We start from the raw sequence: 27,883 nt of genomic DNA on the forward strand, positions 1-27,883 counted from the left end.
ACAAGAAAAATTTGTTATATACTTCGTATTATATTATAAGGCGTTGTTAATATATGTCAATTTCTTTCGAAATTCTACTTTAATCCACACACACAAAAAAAAAACTAACTATATATCCACAGTGCTGCCCTTCTTTTATATTTGTTAATGACAATGTGGCAGAGTAACATAAGGTGCCCTTCACATGTATAATGCACCACCGCCCCAATATACCTTCCAATTCATCTTTCACCTTCCCCACCCCACCTCCCATCCTATCCCTCAAAATGGCGAAACCAATAATTTTATCGAAGGTGTTTAAGATTTGATGTACACTTACAAAAATAAATTTTAACTTATATACGCAATGGCATTTTTTATACAACAACATGATCTTCCGACAATAGATGTTCAGTTTATTCCCCACAATCTAGATAGTTTCGCCACTGTGCGTAAACACAGTTACACCTTAAAAAATAACAAATAAAAACTTATGCTCCGCAATTGGTTATACATGGGAGTGAGAAAGGGGTTGACTCATCTTCTCCAACGTAAATAAAGGTAAATATAGATTAGTGAGTATTTTCTTTTTTGTCTACTTTGCCTTTTTGTATTTCAGTGTACAATGACGGTGCGATCAATTTACACAATTAAAATACTCATGAAATAATTTCATATCTTTCTAATGTTGAAATGGTAATTTGCGATTTTGATATATTTATGTATGAGCACATGTACGTCTATAATACTGAACAAGTTTTAGCCGACCTCATCAGCTTAGTATGACCGCTATTATTTGTACATCGAACTTACATACACAACTACACAAGTGCACAATAATTATGCATAATGAAGTATAAACTATTTGAAATGTGTCATCCTTTCATCATTAACAAAAATCCAAACTCATAAAGTCTAGTAATATTTCTTTGAGAGTTTTGAGTAAATCCATATCCTAACTTTCAGGATCCAATTTGAATTGGAAGGGGACAAATTTGGATTTATCTCGTTATTGGGGAACTTGGTCAATGAATACTGATTAGGCTAAGCAACCATTAATCAACGCTCTAATCTGCATTGATTCCTAAGAAAACGGAATTCATTAATACTACAAGTTAGATTGGAACTATACTTGGATCATTTTGATATCAGATAAATAAATCTTTAGGGAGTAGAAGTAAAGTTTGAAGCAAAAAATAAAATTACAACCTCTATTCGCATATTATAATTTAGAAATTTGAAAATCATTTTGACATTATTATACACGGTGTAATAAATGAAAAGATAATTGTAGATAATTCCATCTATAGACATTTATTGGTGGTAAATTATAAGATTAATAAATAGAAGTAATATGCTATAAGTTGTTAAATTACACTAATTCTATAAAAAGAATTACAATAATAGCATATATAAATTAAATTCTTAAACAATGAGTGAATATGACTTAAATTCTTCAAATAATAGCATCTTTCTTTATAGATAGATGTCATCATTTATACGAGTGACTATGTTTGTAGAATGGGCACGAGCTAAAAGAAGATGAATCTTTTGGTCATCTCTTTTCGAACAAAAAAAAAAAAAAAAAAAAAAAAAACAAATTTTAACGTTTTACCACTAAAAAGGCAGAACCATCGTCTTCTAATTTGGCCCACCACACCATGTTTACCATCTTTTTCCCTTGAAGAATGATTTAGTCTATAACTATGACAAGTTTTATTAGTCTATATTTATTTTAGTTTTTCTTATTCTTCTACTTAATTACAGTTAAGTTCTTATATGATTTGATGCATAAATCCTCTGTTCGGTACTTGGGAAAATCTTAGATATTTTTAAGGCTTTTCGTTACAAAAATGCTAAATGAAATAGATTTTAGAGACAAAGGAAAACATAAGGGACCGGAGTAGTCATAAAATGATACTAGACATGTGATTTACTGTAAATCAATAATGAGTTTACTTGCATGACTTGCTTTTATTTTTGCTCCATCCATCTAGAAGTGAAAATTAAGTAGTGAATTAAAGGTAGTAATAAAGAATACGGGTGTTAATTTGACGATAATCCTTATTCGTATGGTAATATGATATGGATGTTTTGAATTTTATTTACAGAATGGGATTTAGAATAGTTTAGTACGTTACCTTCTTTTAAAAGAACAGTGTCACAATTTAAAATTAAATGGGTCGTGTATGATATTTAATTGAGTCCACCAACTTGTGAGACAAAACAAATCAGTTATATGAGGGAGAAAAGGGTTTTTTTCTAAGTAATGAACCCTTAAATCATATATCCGAATAAATCAAACAATATAACATACAATATTATATAATTGAGGTAGATCATTTATCCATAAGATAATAACAAATGAAGTACAACTTTAGCCAACAAATCCCATAAAAGTTAAGTCTTACACATTGATGTGGCGGTGCAGAGAGCGTCGAACATGTTCACTTAATGAAGAAAGAACTGAATGTCGATCACAATCTTCATTTTGGATGGTAACAAAAATAAAAGAAGATCCTATTATATTTACAGGCTTGCGGTTTTTTCATTAAGACTAGTAACTTAAAGGAATTAAAATAACCATCACTTTGAACATGAAAAAATAATAGAGAGCAACGAACGATATCTTGATCTAATATCATTTTATTTGTGTCTTTCTGAAATAAGATTAATTTGATACTATTAAAAAAGAATAAAAATACAAATATAAATTATAATAATAGTTAAATACTTGCCTAATGCGGTTATCTCTCCGGTGTGATTTGCAGGATACCACATTGGAGCGAATTTATACTGTGTGCACTTGAAGGACAGTGGCTATGAATTCCCTTGTCATAAAAAAAAATAATACTAGTTAATTAATTTTGTGGTTTATATTACATACTCCGGCTTATGAACACCTTACTTATGATCAAACATAAACTAGTCCTCGATCTCGTAAAAGACTATGTAATTCCAAATTTTTTATTTTTAATTAAAAAATCGAATGAATCATTAACTTATTATTTCATAAATTTTTTGAATTCCGTTTCATATAAAAAGGCTTTACTATTAATCACATGATACCAAGCCAAGATCAAAGCTTAGTGATAAAAATGCCCGTTGAAGAAAGAAGACAATGTGAATATATCAGACATCACAAATGAACAAAAGCAAAAGTGAAAAGAAAAAAAAAACGTCCAATTTTTTTTCCATCAATCTTGCTCGAGCTAAAAAACAAAAAAACAAAAGATGAAATAAAAATTCCATTAGTGTACTTAATTATGAATAAACAAAACGTTCACATGCACAGCATCCAAGAAAAGTTTCACAGATTCTCCTCTCTTTTCCAGCTTAAATTAAATGCAGGTGTCTTCATTCTCCATCCAATTCTTGGTGGTGACAAGAGTAAGAGGGTTCCCATAAATGTTTCACTGTAAAAGTACAACTAATAAAGTTTCTATCAGTGCCCATATTTAGACTTTAGTGCCTTTACAGTACTGCAAAAGGGTTGCTTCCTTTGTCAACTTCACTTCTTACAGTACTACTTGGAAAAAAGTAACAGCCTTTAAGCTTGGGAATTGTCAATGGAACATATGGGTAGTATTTTTTAGTGAAAAAAGAGTAGCCCTTTTGTGATTTCTGTATTGGGTTGAGCTTAAAATGGAAAAACATTTCAGCTTTAAGTTGTTCTTGGTAGTACTATTTTTGGGTGTATTTGTGGCTTGTGATATTACAGATTCAGATGGTGCTGTGTATATTGTTACTCTGAAACAAGCTCCTGTTTCTCATTTATATGGTGAGGAACTTAGAGTGAAGGGTCACCATCACCATCATCACTCCAAGAATCATGATTCAGGAAATTCTAGTAGACTGGATAAACCAAGGTATTGCTTGTTAACTGAATAAACTGTTTTTCTCCATGTTTCTTGAAAAGAGCTGTCTTATTCTTGTTGGTTTGTTTTGTTCAATGAATGATGGCTGGTTTTAGTTGTAACTTGGGAAATCTATAAATTCAAGTCTTTTACTGGCATGCAATTAGCTTTTGTAATGCTCAAGTGTCTGAAGTTTTAAATTGTGTATGCTAAAAGAGGGAATTCTTGTAATTGATAATTTTTGTATCTGACTTGTTAATATTCAAGCAACAAGAAAAAAATGCCCCTTTTTTTGTAAAAGTAAAATAAAATATAGTATAAAATAGAAAATTCGATCACCGTACAATGAATTATTCTGTTAAGATTCTGATGGAGTAAAGCGTAATTGAGAGGATGCGAAATCTTTAGCACTTTTTCTCTCATAGCTAAATTTATTTGAGCTGTGTATCCACTACCAAGTTGTAATGGAGAAGTTTTATTCTTACTCAATTATCACATTATGGTCTTGTCCTTAACTCATTTTTGTATTTCTTGCATTAATGGATTAGTGTGTTTGCTCATAGTCTGTCTTCTTACAATATATTTTTGTGAAAGTGAGAAGCTTTAATATTGTCTGTCATATCATTGATCAGCTTTATTTTAATCAGCAATACTTCACACAAGCATGCCCATAATGCTTCCTCCATATCACGGATGCATGATTCTTTATTGGGGAAGGTATTGAGAGGAGAAAAGTATATGAAGCTTTACAGCTACCACTACTTGATCAATGGATTTGCTGTGCTTGTTACTCCCCAGCAGGTATATTACCAGTGAGTGGTACAGAAAGCTGTTGCCATTTTTGTTGCTAGGTTTTCATGACACTGTAGATAGTTAAGCACTTATGTGGTCTTGTCTGTTTTGATCCTAATATCAACTCCTGCATATGTTGATATTTGAAGGCTTTCAAGCTTGCAAATAGGAGAGAAGTGTCAAATGTGGCTTTGGATTTCTCGGTCAGAACTGCAACCACACATACACCCCAGTTCCTAGGTCTTCCTCTAGGGGCATGGGCTCAAGAAGGTGGATATGAAACGGCTGGGGAAGGCATTGTGATTGGTTTCATTGACACTGGAATTGATCCAACGCACCCCAGCTTCTCTGATAATACACCTGAGAGGCATTATCCTGTTCCACAACATTTTTCAGGCATTTGTGAGGTCACTCGAGATTTCCCATCTGGATCCTGCAACAGGAAGCTTGTTGGTGCCCGCCATTTTGCAGCCTCTGCTATAACCAGGGGGATATTTAACACAACTCAGGACTATGCTTCTCCTTTTGATGGTGACGGCCATGGGACGTAAGTGTTATCTTCCTTATGGACCGTTTCTCTATAGCTTTTTGTCCTTAAGCACTCTTCACAAACCACACCAATTATTAGAGAACTAAGTCCTATCAATTAGTTCCGACAAAGCGGTTGGGGTCTAACTATGAGATGGGTAATTGGTCTCCTTACATGAACTTGAACAATCCTCACCCTATGAACTAGCTTTTGGGGTTGATATAGGCCCAAGATCCATTTCTTTACACAGTATCAGGGTTTGGCCCATCCCAATGCTTTGTTCACCGATGTTGGGCCCCCATATTATACTGTCCACGCTCCGGTTAATGAGGTCTGGGCGTGCGGAGGAGTGTTAAGATTCCCACATCGGATATGAGATGGGTAATTGGTCTTCTTATATGCACTTGAACAATCCTCACTTTATGAGCTAAGCTTTTGGGGTTGATTTAGGTCCAAGATCCATTTCTTTACAATAACTAGTACTTCATTCCAATCTCGAAATAGTGGAATTGGTCTCGAAGAAGCAATTTCCCTTGGTTGACATGCTTACATTATATTCTGCATGCTTATGTTCTTTTTTGATTTAAATATATTTGTTTGCTTTGACAAATAATCCTGTGATCTCTTATTAAAGTGGAAGTTCTAGTTTCAAAAAGTGGAAGTTCTAGCTGAAAAGACGGTCTTATTTGATGAGAGTTATTTAAAGACTTTGGTGATATTAAAGTACTTCCGTAGGACTACAATTAGTATGCTTATAGCCACGGACGCACCCTTGAAGATCCCAAAGAGTTAAACTCACACAACATATAGACAAACACACACACGAAAAAGGAAACTGATGATTGTTCACATGCTTTTTCCAAGTATACAGTTGCTTATATTCACTGATTTTTTGAGTTTACTGCAAGTAATATCTACTACCAAGTGGCTTGAATTTTCTTAACCACGTGTAGGCATACAACTTCAATTGCAGCAGGGAACCATGGGATCCCTGTTGTTGTAGCTGGTCATCACTTTGGATATGCTAGTGGAATGGCTCCTCGTTCACAGTAAGAGATCTCAGAAGTTGAATCTCTTTTTTTTTTTTTTTTTTTTTATTTGTAAATATTTATGTTGATTGTGATACTCAACACGTAACTATAGTCTGTTATTTGGAAAAGATCCTGAAAAAGATACCAATAATGCTGGCTGTGCTTGCTGTTGATGTGTATATGGTATACCTATAAATTACAACCAACTTACATGCTTATTCTCTCTTCCGCTCATCTTCCACGACTTCTTTCTCTTCGTGATATTTGTTTAATGATCTGTCTGGGCATGCTATTCTTCTGAAATATGTGATGCAGTGACTGCTAAACCAGCACTGTTTTTCTTTACAGCTATAGCCTATAGCTCCTGATTATATGTTTAGCCTAAGTACTTTTTGTTAGAAAAATAACTGAGATTAAAGTGTTTTTAACAATTTAGAACACTTCAGAAGGTTTTTCAATAGCCTGTTACTAGATTAGAACTCAGCTTGTAGGACTAGTACTGCAGACATTCGTCTTTACTGCTGACAGAGTTATGATTACCAGAAATCTTTCTTCCTGGTGTTTATGGATTACTTAAGAAGTTCTTCTAAAAATAGTTATGCGTTATTTCCAAGGGGAGTTGGATCCTGGAGAAGTTAGAAACTACTTGGTTTGTGAGCCCTTTGCGAAACCGAGTAAAACTCTACTACTTCTAATCTGCTCTGTCAACTTCCCTAAGTGCGCATGTCTCAACCATTTGAGTTTTCCCGTATACTAGTCTTATACTTGGAATTAATTTCCTAAGGTACAATATTTCTCTTGCTTCAAATCCTATGAACTAGACTTGGATACTGATCACAGGTTGATATTTGCAGCGTTGCAGTTTATAAGGCATTATACAAGAGCTTTGGTGGCTTTGCTGCAGATGTTGTTGCCGCCGTAGACCAGGTATCTTTTCATTTTTAGTTAGAGAGTAGAAAAGAAAGGGTACAAAACCAAGGAATGTATCTGTGTTGTTTGGACTTCATACAAACGAGAGAAGAAAGGAAGAGAAGTAGATTGTGCTTTGATCTTTTTGATTGTGTATAACCTTGCAAAGAGGATACAGAACTTCTACCTTCTGATTGTTGGTGTGTGGACTTTTTATGTTGAACTAGAATCATTCCCCTCACTGGAATTTTGGTAGTTCCACTTCCATCTGAGGATGCTCTGGGTTTTCTTTTCATTAGCAGAGCTTTTCCATATAAACAGCTAAAAGAAAAGAAAGAACAAGACAGCATTATCCAATCTGTTTCCATGAGCTTCACACTGATCAAGAAGATGTAAATTTTCTATAAGTATCTTAATATCCTTCAGCAAACTGTATGTAGTCAGTGTTATGACAGGAATGGTCACCCGAATTCAACAATGTGGAAACATCACATATTGACGCTACACTTTATCAGGACCTATTCTCTACTCTTGACGATTAAAGAACCTTGTCTCTAGGCTTTGCCTCCATATCTTAGTCCTTGACTGATTAATAGAGGGCATCAATGGTCCTTTACCTGTTTCTGAAAAATATGGTTTTACAAGACCCTAGGCTGCATTCCTCATTTTAGTATCCTAAGCAGACATTTGAGCTGCAATGATATTGATATGGATGCCCATAGCTTTCCAACACAGTCTCAATTTAGCATTTGCTCTAGGATTGCTCTTCTCGAATAGTGGGTTGCTCATTTGGAGTATAAAGTCTTGAGAGAGGCATTATGTGTAAATTCCAGTCATCGCTGAAACAGCTATGCTTCAAATTGAGGTGAAAACTAATGTTATAAATAGGTCGAACTGAAAGGAGTGAGTAAGTTAATTTTAAGATTATCTTCCGAAGTGTAGAAAGTTGTTGACAATTTTCATTACCATTCTCACATACATGTACCAGAGCTTATAGATGTACCAGATCTACTACTCCCTCTGTTCACTTTTACCTGTCCACTATACTAAAAATAGATTTTCGCTTTTACTTGTCCACTTTAGCATATCAAGAGAAAAACAATTTCTTTTTCCTGTTTTACCCTTAGCATTTATTTCTCATTCCAAATTATTTTCCAAGTCCATTAAGACTATTCAGCAATTACTATGGGTATCATGGTAAAATATGCACGTCATTTATTACTCCCTCTGGATCAAAAAGAGTGTCCACTTAGCCATTTGCACACCCCTTGAGAAAATACTAAATCCTAGACAAAAATAGGTAATTTGACTAAAATGCCCCTAATTAAATAGGTATTGAGATTTGGTCACTTAACACTTAATAAGGATAAATCTAGAAAAATAAGGATAAATCTGGAAAAGTAAGGTTAATTCTTTCTTGATTTGGTAAGTGCACACTCTTTTAAGGTTAATTCTTTCTTGATTTGGTAAGTGCACACTCTTTTTGAACCAAAAAATAAAGGCTAAGTAGACACTCTTTTTGATCCGGAGGGAGTATTCCTTAAGGGGTGTGCAAAGCCCATTGTGGACAAGTAAAAGTGAATAGAGGGAGTATTTAGTAGGCACCTCTCATACTTATCTGTTTTCATTTATAGGCAGCTCAGGATGGTGTGGACATAATCAATTTATCAATCACCCCTAACAGGCGTCCTCCTGGTGTCGCGACTTTCTTTAATCCTATAGATATGGCCTTGCTATCAGCAGTTAAGGCTGGCATCTTTGTAGTACAAGCAGCAGGCAATACTGGACCTTCACCTAAAAGTATTTCTTCCTTCAGTCCATGGATCTTCACTGTTGGTGCTTCAACCCATGACAGGATTTATAGTAACTCTATAGTACTGGGGAACAATATCACAATACCTGGAGTTGGACTTGCACGTAAGTCTATCTTGCTCATTGATTTAGTAATTATTCTTTTGAATTTATACCAGAAAAAAAGCTCCAGAAGTTTTTCTTAACAAAAAACAGTGGAGAATGAAAGATGATTTTTTCGGGGTTGTTTTCGTGTTTGATCAAGTTAAGCACTTGGAGATGTTAAAGAATGTGCACAAATAGGCTATATATTTTGCCGTTAAGGGATATTTTTCTTGTCAATTTTGAACCAAATTTGTTCTCCTATCTCAAGTAGTAAAAAAAGTCCTCCAGGTTACGTAATATTTCCGGAAAAACGAAGGGAACTGTAAAGATCATTTGATATGAAAAATTTCTATGTTTTTTTTTTGGTCTATACAAATTTACCAAGCATGAGTCTTTCTTGTCCTCTTTTCTCTGACACATCCATCATCAACATTTAATCATGAACTTGGTAAATTTGTATGTTGCTGCAGCTGGAACAGATAGCATGTACACTCTAGTTATGGCAAGTCATGCTTTGAGTGACACAGCTGCTAATGATATGTATGTGGGTGAATGCCAAGATGCCAGTAGTTTCAATAAGACTCTTGTTCAAGGGAATCTATTAGTTTGCAGCTACTCTGTCCGCTTTGTGCTTGGACTTTCCACCATCAAACAGGCCCTGGAAACGGCTAAGAACCTTAGTGCAGCTGGTGTTGTGTTCTGCATGGATCCCTTTGTCATCGGTTTTCAAATCAATCCGACTCCAATGAGATTGCCTGGCGTCATAATTCCATCAGCAAATGATTCTAAGGTATGCCTAGAAATATGCTACTCCCTCCATTTGAAATATATGACGGTTTTAAGAAAGAAATAAAGACTTTTTCTACATAGCGAAAACATCTTGGAACTTATGGAGGGTCATGGGTCTGGGTTTATTTGCCTCATAGCAAAAGCATCCTTTAAATACTGGGTGGGTTTGGGCGGGTCAGATGGGTCGGGGTCAATTTTGCCACCCCTAGTTAAAACTTCCAACTTCATAGAAGTGATAAAATTCTTAAAGAAATACGTACATTTTCATCAGCCTGCTCCAAACTCTTTCAAAGCTTTGTTTCCATGCACCCAAGTGTTTATTTGCAATTTGCAATTACTGATTTCAAGTAATTTGACAGATCTTACTTCAGTACTACAATTCTTCACTGGACCAAGATCCAGTTACTAAGAAAATTACTAGGTTTGGGGCAGTTGCATGCATTTCAGGGGGTCTTAAAGCAAATTTCAGCTTACCTGCTCCGAATGTTATGTTTTATTCTGCTCGGGGACCGGATCCAGAAGATAGTTCTCTTGATGATGCAGACATACTGAAACCAAATTTAGTTGCTCCAGGAAATTCTATATGGGCAGCTTGGAGTTCTGGTGGCATGGACTCGGTCGAGTTTCAAGGTAATTTAACTAAAGAAAGCTTGTAGAGGAAAAAAGGCTACTTGTACATGAATGAAAATGCCATTAATTATATATTTGCTTACCTATGGTACGTGATCCGATATTTAGGTGAAGATTTTGCAATGATGTCTGGAACCAGCATGGCTGCTCCTCATGTTGCTGGTCTGGCAGCACTGATTAAGCAGAAATTTCCTAATCTTAGTACTGCTGCTATTGCATCTGCACTTTCTACCACGGCTTCTCTATATGCCAATAATGGTAGTCCCATATTGGCCCAGAGTTCTTATGCTAATCCAGATTCAAACCAATCTCCTGCAACACCTTTTGACATGGGAAGTGGATTTGTGAATGCTACTGCAGCACTGGATCCAGGCCTTATTTTTGATACAAGTAAGCCACTCTTCTTTGCTCTCGAAGTTGAGGATAGTATTGGTTATAATATTTAACTAGTTATCAGATGCTATTAAAATGTGAATGACAGATGCTGTGGTATATCCACACTTCTGATCATACTTGTGGTAATGTCGGAGAAATGAGTACTTAAACTGGTTTAAGCAGGATGTTGTGGAAGTCTAGAACTTGGTTTTCTTGAAAGATCTATGTTGTTGACTTGGTGCAGATAAATCTCACTGTAACTGCTCACAACTTTTATGGAGAATTAGTCAATTACTTTTAAGCTGTTGCTTGAGACATATATGGCCGTTTCTCCTATACACATTTGAACTGTCACTGGTACTTTTTTTGGGGGCAAGGAGAGGTTTTTAAATTGGCAGTTCTTGTTGTATCACTTCATTTTCTGCCAGTCTCTGATATGGCATTTGAAAATTTTTGTTGTAGGCTATAGTGACTACATGTCATTCCTCTGTGGCATAAATGGTTCGGCACCTATGGTATTCAATTACACTGGTGAGAGCTGTGGAGCGTCTTCAATGAATGGAACTGACCTGAACTTGCCTTCAATCACGATATCGAAACTGATTCAATCCAGAACAGTTCAAAGAACAATGATAAATATTGCTGGAAATGAAACATATGCTGTTGGTTGGAGTGCGCCTTATGGTGTTTCTATAAAGGTCACACCAGCACGCTTTTTTATTGCGTGTGGGCAGCAGCAGGTCTTGAATGTTTTCTTCAACGCTACTATGAACAACTCTTCACCAAGCTTTGGAAGAATTGGACTGTTTGGAGACCGGGGTCATATTATAAACATTCCTTTGTCAGTCATAGTAAAAATTTCATACAACGCAACTAATAGCTGATTCAGCTAATAATGCTTCTCTTTTTGTTATCTTGTTGAGTGTCCAATTTTTTAATTTGTTAGGCTCTGTAAATGGGTTTGAGATGTAGATAACTTATTTGTTGATGATGAATAAGCACATGACATGATTTTGTTCTGGAACTTATTATTGTTGTCGTTCTTAACGTTGAGGAAAAATAAATTCTAATTCAACATATGGTCGAAATTTTGGTCCGAGGGCAATGCCATCATGATTTGACCTCAGGGCCTGTATATTTACACTTGACCATCCCTGCATCATTCCAATTTTATCGGATTTATGGCTGGACATCAGATTAATGAATCACTCCTTTGTGGTTTATCAGCTACAGAGCTACTACACACACATGAAGGAAGACAAATTGATTGCTATTTTTCTGCACATACCATGGCCATCGAATAAATATATTGCTAAGTTTTGGTTTGATAGGTCAAGCAATTGTGTAAATTTTTGTTCTTTACAACTATCAAGTTAAAGTCGGCATACTTGTTAGAGGAAAAAAATACATGCACTTCCTTTCTAGTATTAGATGGGCAAACACATGTTACGGCACTACTAACCCTCAGTCTAAATTAGATGTCCGTCAATCTATGCACAAACTGAGGAATGCAGTTTACATTAAGTCCTTGAGGATCGACGGAAGGAGAGGAATCTCCAGAACCGAGTTCTATAAACAGTGTACAGAACTAAAATGCTAAGACTGCCCAATAATCCAAACAATCACCAAATAGCTTCTATAAAATGAAATTACATTAGTGAACAAAAGTTTCCAATCTGCAAAGCAATCTGCGGAGCGAGGGTTTGTGAGATTCTTCTGTACAGGGTTTTTTTCAGACATTTTCTCATGATATAGTTAACAAATCTAGCAGGATAAAACAGTAAAAACAAGACTTGATGTTTATGTATTTGATTGTCGGCCAGAATAGAAAATAAGCACACATGAAGCTTCGACTCATTCCATCAACTAGTGAAAGTTTAGGTCAGATCATCTTCATCCAAAGGCTCTCCATCATCTTTCATGGCTTCAGTCTTGAACGCGCTAACATCCCCTGTAGGCAATTTCCTCGCGATCTTGATGATCTGGATTTATTGCAATTTGTGTTAATATAGTGAGTAGAATAGATTATTGAATGGGTCAAGTGTACACACTCCTAACATAGGAAGTAGGTGCAGGAAAGAAAGGGAAAAGAGAAGGAAAGATATCACACAAATGATGCTTCTTGCTTACGCATCTTCATTTCCTTACTTCATCGTCCCAAGTGCAAATTACATTCTCATGTTCAGTGTGAAGTATCGTCCCAAGTGCAAATTACATTCTCATGTTCAGTGTGAAGCATTGAGCATTGGCAAGGAAAAGATAACAGCCATGCAGACCAAACTAGCAAAAAAGATTCAGTTAAGATGAATGACTCTTGACTTCTATGAGAAAGTTCTAAAGCATGCAGGGAAAATATTATATCTAGTAAACAGGGTAGGAGAATAAAAATCAAAGGAAGAGTATAAGTTCTTATGTGTCGGGAGGATTGATTTAGCTGAAAAGATGCTCTAAAAATCTTATAGCTAGTAAGCTACAATTAAGGAATGTCTAGCTTAAATAGAAGCCTGGTGGTACCCCCTCAACCATTCTTGGGACTAACCTATAAGTATAGCTGCCCACTTATTGTGTTCACGAGAATGCTATTAAGCGAGCGTACAACAGTAATTAGCACTAGTCATCATGACTCTAAAACTCTGATATTGCAAGACTAACCGCGTGATCAAGATTTGATACAGTGCTTGATTGTGCCACACGTTTAATATCCTCAACATCGCCTTCAGCATACGCAGAAAGAAGTTTACCAGCACAGCGACCTTGATCGCTATTCATGAAAACATCAACCCTACAAAGAAGAGGCAACACAAGTGTTTTTAGTAAAATAAGATCTAACCTGTACCTAAAAAATATAAGAGAGATTATCAATTCCAGAAGCAAACATGATATTGAAATATAAAATTGTCCATATAGATTCATCAGTCTGAGAAAGATAAACATGAAAAGCTGAATAGGTAGCGGTGCCCAAATGCCCAACAATTTAGCCATCGATGCTTTGTTGACCCTTTTCCCTTAGCATATATCCAGATGCTCAACTCAGAAAAATAAATAAGAACAGGAGGAGGATAATTTAGGCCAAGATAGAAGGATAATAGACAAAGGCAAGTTTCTGGTGGTCCATAGTTCTTTTTCTCTACTATCAGTTGTTTAGTAGATATTCAAACAAGCAATTCTTCGCACTTGGATGTGTGACTCACACAATAATTGTGTGATTTCCTGAAGCCTTAAAGCAAGAATAGAGGAGAGAACTTGTACAATTAGCTTAAAGGACATACATTTACTGTTCTATCACAAAGGGAAAGAATATTGAACCAGTGAATAAACTCTCGGTAGTAACCGTAAGTCCTTTTCAATACCTTAACCATGCATGTGTTAGATCCAGGATATGATTTTAAAGAATGAATGAATGTGGAGTCCAACAAGAGAAATACAAGCTAAAGTATGTAAGGAGACGGACTCTGAGATTCTAGGGAAATGATGAGGATATTATAATCCACAGATGCCTAATTATTGGCTAATTATTTCCAAAAAAATTCGCTTAGTCTAACTAACCCAGGTGATTGCAGTATACAATCTGGCACTTTTAGACTTCAAGATAAGGAAGCGGATTCAAGTAACCGGGCTAAACAAGGTTGAATAAGTGTCCGTCAGAGGGCAGTGGAGAAAATGCATTGAAATGGTAAAAGCATCAATCACATCATTGTACGCCTTATCCTTGGATCACTGAGTTGGAAAAGTCAAAGAAAGCTTTGTACCTGCCCATTTTTGGGTTTTCTCCATACAATACATTTTTCTTTTCATAAGGTAAAGTGTTTTCCCCATATAAAAAAATTTCCTTAAACCCCCAAGCACCATAAAGAAAGATGTGCAGACCAAAAAGGGAATGCTAAAACAGTGAACTTCACTAGATAAGGATTGTATTGCACTAGAAACTGTAATAGATTTAACCGGACTAATAACACATCCGAGAACACCGGACTAATAACAGATCCGAGAACACCGGACTAATAACAGATCCGAGAACTGGTTTAAAATGCATATCTATTGAGATAAGGTAACACATTTAGGTGTAGTAAAACTGAAAATAAACAAAATCAAATTTCATGCTTAAAGTTTCTCAAAATGGACTCCATTTGCTCTCGACTTCCAATTTTGGCGATGAAAAAGTAAAACACAACATTATACAGAGAATTAGAAAAAAAAGTTCTTGTAGCGCTTAATCGCTTGAAATCATGAGCATAAACGTACATACAAGGTAAAGCCAACATATTTGAGCTGATGAAATACGTAACTTACTGACAACAATCATTGTAGCACTTCTCCGCTTGCCTAAAGTCGTGGGCATATAGGTACACAATGATTGCACTAAGATAAGCCTGCAAGGAATTGATTACTTTAGCAATTGCTGAAGGTTGAAACCTTCATGTAGCAGTAAGATTTCAAGTATTTTAACACTATTTATCTTTTCTGATAAAAAAGTACTTCACACTATATTGATAATTTATAATGCAATAATCTCGAAGAGATAAGTCATGAATAATGACTTAGATATGAGATAGACAGATTGTTGCACAAAACCTGGGAGCTCCATTCCGACATACCATTCATTGCATGTATTTACCAAGTATTAGCTATTCTCTAGGAAAAAGAAAACCAAGAAAAAACAAAAGAAAGAATACAAGCAGGACAAACACGAAGGGCTGATATAAACTGTAATCATAATCATAGTGACAACATTAAGAAGACAAAGTGAGAAGTGAACAGCAAAAGGAGAGAAGGAAAAAGAAAGAAAGACGCTAAAAAGGAGAGGAAAAATAGCATACACAGAGATCTTAGCACTATATATGAGCCCACAAGTTTACTTTTGTTTATTATATCCATTATTATTTGGAAAATCAGAAACCAAACCAAAAGATCAAAATTTCCTAAATTCTAAACTAAAACCAATCCAAAAACTGAATAGATCAGTCCAAATAATCCAAGGAATGCTATCAACATTTTTGTTAAAACTGAATAACGCACACCGCTACAGATCACTCATTAATAATGTCTAAGAAAAGAAAATTAAAATATAAGCAACAGATGTGAAGTTTAGGCATAAAAAAGACAATCGAGTAGAAGAACTACAAGAGAGGCCACGGCAAATATGGCTGTCATTGGCTCCATATGCAATAGACGGACAAAAAATTCCTATTTATTATTCGAACGCATTGCAAAAAGTTGTAGCTAACGAAGAATTGCTTAGTAATCATTCCTTTAGAATGCGGAAACCACAGACTAAAATTTCTGAGTGTTAAGAAACATGGACTTCGCTATAAATTATTTTCTTCCAGGAAATTAACAAGATAATGTCAAAGTAGTGTTCACTGTTCAGTAGATGGAAAATGTGACTTAAGGGCTTTCAAACCTTGCACTGGCTATGTTTTGCATTGCATTTGTCAGCGGCTAATGCCAAACTTATTAGGATACTTGCAGCATCTTCATACCTGCATGTGGTGAAATCAAAGTCATCATCACTTACTAAAGGGAGAATTGTACTGTTTGAACAGGTTCAATTATAAACTTGAGACTGTTAGAAATGAGACTTTTATTTATTTACTTTAGGTTTGCAATACATCTCTCGCTTGTGGGTCTAATACTTATTACTCTACCGAACACATGAAAATGTTTTTGGTATTGTGTTGTATCTGAGGCTCAAAGCCAGGACCTCTAGTAGATATACTATTAAATGGTGCAGATTGCTAACCCTCAGGGGTTGGACTGGTGGCAATTGACTTGAGCCTTGGGGTGCTCCCTTTCAAGGTCTCAAGTTCGAAACCCGCTGGGTGCAAACAATTTCTGAGGGCCATCGGACGGGGAAACCTCGAATTACCCGTGGTGCACTTGCGGGAAACTCCTTGCCGAGGGCCTGTGCACCCCCGGGATTAGTCGGGGCTCAAAGAGACTCGGACACCCGGTGCTTAATCAAAAAAAAAAATGGTGCAGATTGCTCCATCTAAATGTTTATACATTTAAAAATGTGACACTTCTATTTATTTTTTGAAAACAAATATTTAAAGAGCTGTTGTTTTCAAAAAAATAAATAAAAGTGTGACACACTTCTATTTATTTGTTTGAGGTCTACAACAGGGAGACCTAGAACTTAACAAAATTCCGATATATAAAAAGTCAGAACCACTTAACTTGGTTCATATATTTCATATTCAAAAGGCAAAAAAAGAGAAAAGAAACAGAAAGACATTGAAATATATTAGATTAATACATTTAGATACACCTTCTAACTTCCAAAAAGTAATATCTGCCTTAACCGTAATTCTTACTTTTCAAGCTTCAGATAAACCCTTGCAGAATCACGATATAGATCAAAGGCCATTTGTTCCTTCCCATCCTCTTCAAGAATGGCACAGGCTTCAGTATACAACTGAACAGCTTCATCAGGTGCACCATCTTCTAAAGCACTATAATATTAACGACGTCTTAATCAGATACCCACACTCCGTTTCAACCTCAAGCAAAAGGATAAAGTATCTAACATATAAAAGGAATATACAGTTAGAACATGATATTATAGACAACTGTTAGATCCACCAAAACTATCCACCCTCCCTAACCAAGTTTCCCATTGAGCAGGTTTGTAAGAGAAACAGAAAGGCATAGGGCAAGTTAGGCAGGGAATTTAGACTTATGTCAAACACAACACTTGACTTCCCCCTTTGTACTCGAGGACATCAGCCAACTCCACAGAAGAAAAAGGCTTTAACACCCTTTCACAAACTTTCCAGCATTCTATGCCCAGTCCACCTTATTCTGTTCTTCCTCTTGACCTTATTTATTCTCAGTTCCGGAGTTCCTCAATGCTGAGCGGAAAGACAACTAGTTGTAATATTTAATAAAAATTGCATGTGTGACTTCTGACGTGAATTATCATCCTTCTAAAAAATGGTTTTGTTAAGCTTGCTTTGACTGAAAACGTGAAATGTTTGAATGTATCCACACTCAGATCTTGTTGATTCTGGAGCTCGGTTGCATCTCCTTAATACTTTTTCCTATTTCCTGTATTCTTCCTTAGCTGTACTTAGGGAAATTAGAATTAAGTCCTGATTCCAGCAGCAGATGAACTGGTTAGATCAACATAAATGAAAATCACAGCCTCTTTGAGTTTGGTGTCTAGTTTTGTTTTGAGGAAGACTTCGGTTATTTTGGTACTATGCTGTTCAACATTGATATAATTTCATGATTGATTCTTTGCATAGTAGCATTAGAAACCTTTTTAATTCAGCAATAAGAAGTTCAACACTTCGGTTAATTCTGACCAGTCTAGCAGTATATCATGCTTGTGTTTTCTCCAAAAGCCTGTCCAGATCTAATCATCTCATGAGAAATATTTAAAGTCGATTGACCACTTTAAGATATCATTGGAATAAGGCAAGCAGCAGAATGTAGATTCCATATGGTGCACATTGTACAGAAACAATTGTTAATATATGCGCCAAGGAATAATCAATGTTAAATCTCGCTTCTGGGTTTTGAGTAATATCTCAAAATAAACTTGAAGTCGTCCAAGCGGGGGCATCTTTTATCATTACTTATGATACGGTTTAATGCTGTTCAAGGTGTTGCAAAAATGTAACTCAAAGCTAAGTTACTTGGACTCAGGTGCGGGTGTCCGATTCGGGTGCGGATCTAGATGTCGGATCCTTCATGATCTAAATTTTAAGATTCGGGGATACGGATCCAGTTATGGATACGGGTGCGGGGATTCGGCTAAAAAAATTCGAATATCTAAAAATAGAGTTATAAAAACCTAAATTATGGAATATTATGTGGAAAACTTGAGGAAAAAATATTGATCAAGAGGAGAATCCCCAAAGGAGATAAAAGGAAACAGAGTGGCATAGAAATATTTATATACAAGGTATTCCATTTTCTTCAATTTCACCTTAGCTTTAGTTTTGATTAAATAAAATCATTGAATCTGTCCGGAATTTTTATGTCGATTTTGGTCAAAGCATCCAAAATCAGTTGACCAGATCGGGTACAGATCCCACACCCATGTCGTGTCGACACGGGTGCGGCACTGAAAGTGCAGAGTCCGAGTAACATAGACTCAAAGCATAAACTGTATAATAAGGTAACGATACGGTTAATGACTAATATGGTATAATCAGATTCAACAAATCTATCCGGAACTAGTTAGGGCTGCTACATAAATCCTCTATATTTTCTGTTCCATTAAGGCCCATTTTCCAAAACTAAACAAGGGGTTCTATAGAAGTAGGCATTCTCTAAATCTGTAATCAGATAAGACTTAGAAAATCAACGATTTCAGAAATTATAATTTATAGAGCATAAAATACTACAGCTGCACTTTTGGGCAGTCTTTGGGTTGTAAATTGTAATAGGCAATTCACAATAACGTCCCACTGTTCTGCACTAAATTGAAGGAGAAAAAAAGTAGAATGGAATAAAAAGCTGAAATATTCACAATGAGTAGTGGATGTATAATTATTAGTGTACTGAATCTGTAGCACATGATGGAAGGGAAATAATATTATAGATCAATGCAACCAGAATGAGTCAGTAACATACCGTGCAGCTTTTCCAAGTGCGTCAGATGCAGGTTGGTTCCTCCCACATTCATTGTACAACTCAGAGGCCCTTCTATAAAAGTCAGCAACTTCTTTCCAGTTACCTAGTTCCTTCGCCATGGTAGCAGCAGACTCCATATGTTTAGCCGCATCCCAAGGCCTGATTTACTAGTCAAGGATCCCCAAAACTGACTCAATCGAAGAATGACAAGAAAGATCCAAAGAAACCAATTGGAGAAAAGGATACGAGGAAAGCATCTCTTGTCCTTTTGAAGCTTTCTCAAATGCTTCTTTTGCTTTCTCATAACTTCTAGCAACCCTAAATCCATTAGCTGTAATTAAAGAGCATAGCGTCTGCCACGTGATCAACATGCTCAAAGCGTCCCAATTTATGTAACATTTATTTTATTCGAATACAAATATTGTACGTACCTGCCTGCTCATACAAACCAGTAGCATTTTTCCAATCAATACTCCACCTGGTAAAACTTAGTTTTGTCCTATATAAATAGTGGAACAAATAATATTACATAAAACTTAATTAGTGGAACGAAATGAGATTAAATAGATAAAAGCTTCTTTTGTCTTTCCATTAAAGAAACCGAAAATTCTTCTAGTACCATGATGAGTACAAGATCTCAGAGATGGTATTTGAACTACAGCTAATCTCTCAGATCAAGACATTGTGAAAATTTTAGCTTTCAAGTCCCATGTCAAGATATTGATCCATAAAAAGAGAAATGTTAACGTTAATGGAGACCAACAGATAGTAATCACCATCCTCCAATCTTTGATCAGGACGCAATTTTCACTGGTTCGCGTAATAACTCACAGAAAACAAAATCTGATCAACAAAATGGAGATTTTCTTAGTTCAATCAAGGGGAAAAAAGTAGGCACATTTCAATACCACTTTCATTCAACAACTTCAAAAACTTGAACAAAATATACCCTTTAATAGACAACAGCTTAAGACAATTATATGTACATTGATTATGTATATATGTGTGTAAAATTACCATCTTTAAACCAGCAACTCAAATAAAACAGCACCCTCTTACACATATTTGATCAGAAAACCATACCATTCTTTATATAATAAAACTTGTATCTTTACATAGAAACAATTTGTACCTAATCAAAATTGAATCTTGGAAAATATACAGAAAAAATATTTCATAAATAGATAAAGGGCCTCTAATACAGAATTTATTGAGTTATATACCATCTTTACACTAACAATTCAAAGAAAGCAGCACCCACTTACACATATTTGTATAACAAAAAAATTGTATCTTTACATAAAAACAATTGTACCTAACCAAAATTGAATCCTGGAAAATATACAGAGTAAATACTTCATAAAGACCCTCTAATACAGAGTTTATTTTAGGTGAGATTTATGAGGGGTTCTTAGTTCTTACAGTTTATCAGCTTTGGTCATCAATTTTTCAGGATCGGAACCCATAGTTGATGTAATGTGACTTTCCTTTCTTGTTTTTTCAGAGAATCCTGGTTTTGTTCCGAATTTGCAGGGACCTCTATGAGAATAATAGAAACTTTTTATTAATTGCTGAAATGGCCCCAATGTATGGTGTTGCAACTTTTGACCCAAATCAATATGGTATTGACGACAGACTCCTTCAAGTTTCAAATTTATACTCTGCAAGTCCACTATTACAGCCAATATTATAAATTTACAGAGCTTTGGTGTGATTAGAAATGGGAATTTACATGGATAAGGTTTAAGATGCTCTTTTAAACTTTCAAGTCAAAATAAACATGGAAGATCTGCTTACATGGAAATACATGTATCCTAATTATAGTTATCATCATGTTTTAGTTAATAAAATGTGAATCATTAATAATCAAATGGAATATATATCCTTTGCCTAAGTAAGAACTTGAGAAACTGAAGAAACGAAGAGGAGTTGGATCCCAATAATAGAAAATACAACTGAAGAAACGCGTGGAAAGTAAGAAACTTTAGCAGCTAATTATTAATGTTCTTTTCAAATGCCTTAATATCTTCCAAAAGCAACAAAGAGAAAGGATAAAAGAACAGGAAGCAACTTCCATTAGATTTGCTATTTGGAAAACGGTAAAAACTGCCTTTTAACATATTGAACATGGTTTAAATTTGTCCTCTCTAGTCCTTCCATCTAATGGACCATAATTGCCTTTAACGTTAAATTTTTTAGTTGAAAATGTTCCTCCTTTCACCTATTGGACCCAATTGCCTTAATATTAATTTGAGTGTAAAAATATCCTCAATTTAACGAAATAATGAGATGACACATGTGGGTCTTTAATAAAATACGTGACACTAATTTATTGATCCATGTAGCTCCAGCCGTAAATAACACGACTCATCTGAGTTAACCCAAAACAATTAGAAATTATTTGTTCGTGCTAGTTCCTACGATGCTTCACATTTTGCGACTGAATGAGTTCAAATGACAACAACGTCTTCTTTGTTTGAAGCTGTTTTTTTTTTTTTTTTTGGTTCAAAAGTGGTGCAATAAGCTTCAATCGATATCTAGGTTCAATTCAACTTCTTCATCCTTTAACATCGGTGGGTTCTTATTCACCCCAACAATTCCGAACAAATAATTAGAATGGATTAGGTTATTTATGGGTTAAATCTTATATCTACGTGAACCAATAAATCAATACCACTTATTTTATTAAATCCCTACACGTTTCATCTCACAATTTTCTTCAAAGAAGAGATATTTTTTACCGTAAAGAGCAATTTGGTCCACTAGGTGGAAGGAGGGACATTTCTCGCTCAAAAAAACTAACGTTAAGGGCAATTATGGTCCAATAGGTGGAGGTAGGGCAAATTTAAACTATTTTCACTATGTTAGGGGTATTTTGGACCTTTTTGCACTTGCTATTTGACGTGAAATAAGGACATCAAATCTACTGCATAGATTCTAAAAAGGACAGATAACAAATTTATTGCCGGAAAAGTATAATATGATTTGAAAATAACTACTTTAGTGTGAAAATACATTTTTTTTTTTCAAAAGCAATGCAGATTCCCAGAATGAGATAGCATTAGTTGCATCTTCGAAAATGCTTTTTTCCTATTTTCGCAAAATGAGATAGCTCTATTTGAATCTTTGTAAATGTTTCTTTCCTATTTCTCGGAATGAGATAGCACTATTTGCATATTCGTAAATGCTTCTTTCCTAGTTTCACAGAATGTTGCAGCTTCGTAACTGCTTCTTTCCTATTTTCGCAGAATGAGATAGCACTATTTGCATATTCGTAAATGCTTCTTTTCTATTTTCACAGAATGTTGCATCTTCGTAAATGCTTCTTTCCTATTTTCGCGGAATGAGATAACACTATTTGCATATTAGTAAATGCTTCTTTCCTATTTTCACAGAATGTTGCATCTTCGTAAATGCTTCTTTCCTATTTTCGCGAAATGAGATAGCACTATTTGCATCTTCATAAATGTTTCTTTCCTATTTTCACGGAATGAGATAGCCCTATTTGCATATTCGTAAATGCTTCTTTCCTATTTTCACAGAATGTTGCATCTTCGTAAATGCTTCTTTCCTATTTTTGCGGAATGAGATAGCACTATTTGCATTTTCGTAAATTCTTCTTTCTATTTTACATAATTCGTTTACATGGTACCAAAAAATCTAATGAAAGCATCCAGTAGGGGGATTCAAAATCTTAGTTGTAACTCCTCTTTTGGAGTTATCATTAATGTACTTTGTCAAATATGACTAATGAGAAAGTATTGTTGCTTGTTTATTTCTCTATAAATACAGATGCTAGGCACACTTGTTTGAGTACTACCAAGGTAAAACAGTAAGCTTTCATTTGAGCAAAAGAAAGGTAATAGCGTCGCCTGACTAGTTTTTTCTTTTTTGTACATGAATTTCGTACTTCTTTCTCTTGTTTTTTTCGAGCCCTATTCATATTTCATGATAGATGGAGAATAGAATGTTATAGCCACTTTTTTTGGATAATAAAACATAAGATAATTGTTAATTTGAATCTTATTTTAAGAAAAGTAGCTATGTTTCATTTTAAAATGTCTTATGATAAAATCCTCAGCATGTCTTACCAAAAACAAATGCTTATAACGTTTACAGCAATTACTCAGCACTCAATTGTGGTTACTAATTTTATACTAATATTTTGTGATCTATTAAATGTTAATCTCAGGAAAAATGTCATCATCCTATGATACATCTTCTTCACTGAACATCACGAATGCTAACCCCAACGTTGAAAAAAAAAAACCGAAAGCACTTATAGTAGATGATATTCGTACAGTTACAATGATTCATAAAGCACTTCTAAAAAGATTTGGCGTGGAAGTTCACGTGGTGAAAAATAACCAATAAATTGTTCTTGCTCATCGCTCTGGTGCATGCTTTGATCTGATTCTGATGGACTTAAGTCTGCAGGGTGATAACCGCTCGTCAGGTATACTTCAATAAATTATAATTAAATTTTTGTTTGAATATGTACAAAACTATAAAAAATAGGCCAAACCCATCGACAAACACCTGTGGTCGTCCACTTCTTTCACTTGAGCACCTAAAATGGCCCTTGTTCCATTTAGACACTTCACGTGGGCCATTCCTATTCCACTTAGACACTTTTTGCACCGTTATCGGAGCAAAACCAACCGATCGTCTCTACGTGGATTAAGTGGCCAATTAAATTGTCGACTCATTTAAATTGTGCCAACTCAATTAAATTGTGCCAACTCATTTTAATTGTAAATTCACTAATTTGTAAATTCGTGGAGTTTTGACCATTAAAAATGGGGACTTTTAGGATGGTTGGATGTGCAATGAGGTGGCGCCCCCTTTGGTGTTGGTTTTGCTTCGATAACGGTGCAAAAAGTGTCTAAGTGGAATAGGAATGACCCACCTGAAGTGTTTAAATGGAACAAGGGTCACTTTAGGTGCTCAAGTGAAAGAAGTGGACGACCACAGGTGTCTGTCGATGGATTTGGCCTAAAAAATATTTTCACTTATGCAGACAATTAAGGAACTTTGAGATATGCATGTTCATAGCTTACTTGCGGGAGGAACTTTCTTCGGGGAAGAAGAGATGAAGCCATTCAAGGATGCTGGCCTTGATTATTATTACCAGAAGCCGCTTAGTATCGATGAAATTCACCATCTTGTAGAGAAAATTACGGAGGATGCTTAGACCTATCAAAAGCACTTGGTTTGAATGTGATACATCTTTACTCTTTAGAGAAATTAAGAAAATAAGTGTACAACTTGATATTGAGTCCGGAGCCAAAATGGCTTCTTTTTACAGCCATTACACCAAAATGGCATGCCTTTTTTTTTTTAAACCCAAATGGGTATTCGTGCAATGTTGCGAAATGCAACAATTTTTTTTTTTTTTAATTTCGTTTTTAAATAAAAAACGAAATTTGCAACGAAATGCAACAAATTTTTTTTTTTTTTTAATTTCGTTTTTAATATAAAAAACGAAATTAAAAAAAAAAAAGAAATTTGTTGCATTTCGTGCAACATTGCACAGAAATGCAACAAATTTTTTTTTTTTTTTTTTTAATTTCGTTTTTAATATAAAAAACATCGGCCACTTCTTCTTATTTAACCCCTCCCCATTAAAATACACCATAACTTGAATTTCAAGCTTTTTGTTCTCCTTCTTTTCTAATTGTTAAATTTTCTCTCTCAATTAGGGCTCGTATATATACTTCAAAAAACCTAACAATAAATTGTTCGAATTAAGCGAATAGTAGTTAGTATCTCACGTTAATGACAATGGGTTCGTGCCTCTGTGGTGTTTAACAATTAACATCTTGCTATACAACGCAACCCATAATTAGTTTGGAATGACAAATACATATATATGCTTCAAGGCAAAGTCCGCCCATAAGGCATAAGTATGCCCCCATCGGCATAAGTTTGATAATTCGTTAACAAATTTATGCCGATGGGGCATACTTTTAATGGGCAAACTTGTATCTTTGGACCGGCATAACTTTGTGAAGGAATTATCAAAGTTATACGGACCGGCATAACTAAACATAACTAAAAGTACGCCCCCTAAATGGACTTTTTTAGTTAAACACAACTAAAACTCGCCGGATCAGCATAACTAAAAATATAACAAAACACCAACTAACATTCAATGCAAACTGAACAAACACCAACTTGATACAAAATATGGACAATAAACCGGTAACCGATACCATATGCAAAATACCGGACGGTAAGCACTAATTGTCAACAAAAACTACCAAGCTACATTGTTTGCTTACATATCCAAGTTTCACCAAAATAGCTAGCTTAAACATAGAAATAATGATCACTTCATTGGAGATTTTCCTTTTCCTTTTCTTGATCTTGTTTGAACTCCAAGAGCCTTTGATCTTGTTTGGATTCTATGATTAGCACTTTGCACTTGGAGTTGTCTTTGTGTAATCGCTTTTGTTCCTTTCCACTTCAATCCTTTCCGGGTTTGTATCCAATATCACTGTGACCAAGGTGAATTCATTGCCTTAGATGTGGACACCAACTTCTTGCTAGGCATTCCTTCCGCAATTTAAATTGGTTAGTGTCATAAAGTGGCTAAAAATAATAACAATGACTTAGATGATTGAGAAACACTTACATTAACACATTTGTATCGACTCGTACACAAATACACCCGTCCAACAACCCTTGGCCTCTTGTACTTAGTCTGCCCTCCCATAAGGCATAAGTATGCCCCCGTCGGCGTAAGTATGCCCACGTGACATAAGTTTGATAATTCGTTAACAAATTTATGCGGAGTGGGGCATACTTTTAATGGACAAACTTGTATCTTGGACCGGCATAACTTTGTGAAGGAATTATCAAAGTTATCCGGACCGATAACTAAACAACTAAAAGTCTGTACCTAAAATGAGACTTTTAGTTAAACACAACTAAAAGTCTGCATGGGATCCATAACTAAATATAACAAAACACCAACTAACATTCAATGCAAACCTGAACAAAACACCAACTTCAATGCAAAATATGGACAATAAACCAGTAACCAGTACCAATGCAAAATATGGACAATAAACCAGTAACCAGTACCAATGTTGCACGAAATGCAACAAATTTTGTTTTTTTTTTTTAATTTCGTTTTTTATATTAAAAACGAAATAATTAAAAAAAAACAAAAATTTGTTGCATTTCGTTGGAATGTTGCACGAAATGCAACAATTTTTTTATTTTTTTTTTAATTTCGTTTTTTATATTAAAAACGAAATTAAAAAAAAAATAAAAATTTGTTGCATTTCGTGCAACATTGCACGAAATACCCATTTGGGTTTAAAAAAAAAAAAGACATGCCATTTTGGTGTAATGGCTGTAAAAAGAAGCCATTTTGGCTCCGGACTCACTTGATATTCATGGAGTCTAGCTACACTACTTTCTTGTCATGGTTTCTAAAGTATGTATACCATACTTACCATTATCAATAAATTTCTTTTGGTAGAAGATAGGCTTTTTATTTTTTGAGTAAAGCACTAAAGTGTAAGACATAACAAATAAACATGACATTAGTCAAAGTGTATGCCATGTTCATTAAGGATCGGATAATGCAAATAGATAACCTAATAGCAATATAAACATGATAAACTTTGATGTTGAATAAGAAAACTTACTATTGCTAATTTCTTCAGCAAATAAATAGGCCTTGTGGTAGAACGAGACAGAGGAGCAGTATCAATTTGATTACAAAATTTTGACTTTTCTTTTTCTTTTAACGCATACTTTTGATTTGTAAAATCGTAAATTATGATCGCAATGTGAAGTTGAGTTATATGTATATTTAATATATAAAATTAAATTTTTAACTCAGTAACTCAATGAAGCTAAAATTTAGAACTCATAAATTTTTATTCTTAAATTCGTCTTGGCTACGAGAATTGTCTTCCTTCAAATTTAACACAATTTTGCGCATTATTTTGAGTTTGATTAAATCTAAATACAAATATCGCATAGACATAACTTGCATTTTTGAACTAAAAGCAAAAGTATAAACATAATACTTAATTATTTCGCGCTGTGTGATCTGTTGTTTGACTCTTCTCATCTATTTTTGACTGATTAGTTCTTTGCTTTTATGTAAATTTACTGCATCGTCTTATCTCAGAGCAGGAGAATTGCTTTATTTGAACTAGGGCCTAGACTGTGCTTGTTATGTTTACACAAACAAAAATGAATATGAATCAGACACATTCAATTTAATTAACACTTTAATTTTGAATCATCATAAAAATATATTATTTAGGGTTACATAATATTGGTTTGCAAAAATACAAGTAATGACTTTTCGAGGTTGTCTTCAAAACCTCCTTTTTTCCTAGTACAGCATAAATGTTTGCCAAAGATCTCGTGACTTTGTAGAAATTATTTTGGGTGAGTAGATCTAAAGACAAATCTCACATGCCATACTTGTGTTTTTGAACTGAAAACAAGCTACAAATACAAAACATAATATGATCCAAATTAGT

At 34.9% G+C, this 27,883-nt stretch overlaps 2 protein-coding genes across 3 annotated transcripts; one reads left to right on the forward strand and one right to left on the reverse strand.

Moving 5' to 3' along the window:
* Nucleotides 1-3,191: 3,191 nt before the first annotated feature.
* On the forward strand, nt 3,192-11,813 carry LOC132041486 (subtilisin-like protease SBT2.3). 2 transcript variants are annotated; one of them, XM_059432197.1, is made up of 10 exons: nt 3,192-3,848; nt 4,469-4,637; nt 4,778-5,175; nt 6,111-6,206; nt 7,043-7,115; nt 8,732-9,014; nt 9,464-9,783; nt 10,142-10,412; nt 10,521-10,802; nt 11,250-11,813. In XM_059432197.1, the coding sequence occupies exons 1-10, from the start codon at nt 3,625-3,627 to the stop codon at nt 11,669-11,671; spliced, it is 2,538 nt and encodes an 845-aa protein (XP_059288180.1). In that variant the 5' UTR covers nt 3,192-3,624; the 3' UTR covers nt 11,672-11,813. The 2 variants fall into 2 exon arrangements, with proteins under 2 accessions (XP_059288180.1, XP_059288185.1); XM_059432202.1 differs by having other exon boundaries at nt 3,194-3,848; nt 4,484-4,637.
* A 584-nt stretch (nt 11,814-12,397) lies between these two features.
* On the reverse strand, nt 12,398-20,935 carry LOC132041499 (gamma-soluble NSF attachment protein). Its single transcript, XM_059432211.1, has 9 exons — nt 20,793-20,935; nt 19,802-19,869; nt 19,617-19,701; nt 19,371-19,529; nt 17,102-17,239; nt 16,189-16,267; nt 15,078-15,157; nt 13,440-13,569; nt 12,398-12,769 (listed from the first exon to the last, which is right to left on the reverse strand). The coding sequence occupies exons 1-9, from the start codon at nt 20,834-20,836 to the stop codon at nt 12,665-12,667; spliced, it is 888 nt and encodes a 295-aa protein (XP_059288194.1). The 5' UTR covers nt 20,837-20,935; the 3' UTR covers nt 12,398-12,664.
* Between the last annotated feature and the right edge of the window lie 6,948 nt (nt 20,936-27,883).

The sequence above is a fragment of the Lycium ferocissimum genome, chromosome 2 (assembly GCF_029784015.1).
Source record: "Lycium ferocissimum isolate CSIRO_LF1 chromosome 2, AGI_CSIRO_Lferr_CH_V1, whole genome shotgun sequence".
Lineage (NCBI taxonomy): Eukaryota > Viridiplantae > Streptophyta > Magnoliopsida > Solanales > Solanaceae > Lycium > Lycium ferocissimum.

Excerpts from the sequence above, each read along its gene's own strand:
- LOC132041486 (XM_059432197.1), top strand. The coding sequence starts at position 3,625 with ATGGAAAAACATTTCAGCTTTAAGTTGTTCTTGGTAGTACTATTTTTG. Across the intron at positions 3,849-4,468 it reads AGTAGACTGGATAAACCAAG|CTTTATTTTAATCAGCAATA; the intron begins GTATTGCTTGTT and ends ATCATTGATCAG. Across the intron at positions 10,413-10,520 it reads GGACTCGGTCGAGTTTCAAG|GTGAAGATTTTGCAATGATG; the intron begins GTAATTTAACTA and ends TCCGATATTTAG.
- LOC132041499 (XM_059432211.1), bottom strand. The coding sequence starts at position 20,836 with ATGGGTTCCGATCCTGAAAAATTGATGACCAAAGCTGATAAACT. Across the intron at positions 16,268-17,101 it reads GTTTATCTGAAGCTTGAAAA|GTATGAAGATGCTGCAAGTA; the intron begins GTAAGAATTACG and ends CACCACATGCAG. Across the intron at positions 12,770-13,439 it reads TATCAAATCTTGATCACGCG|ATCATCAAGATCGCGAGGAA; the intron begins GTTAGTCTTGCA and ends CAATAAATCCAG.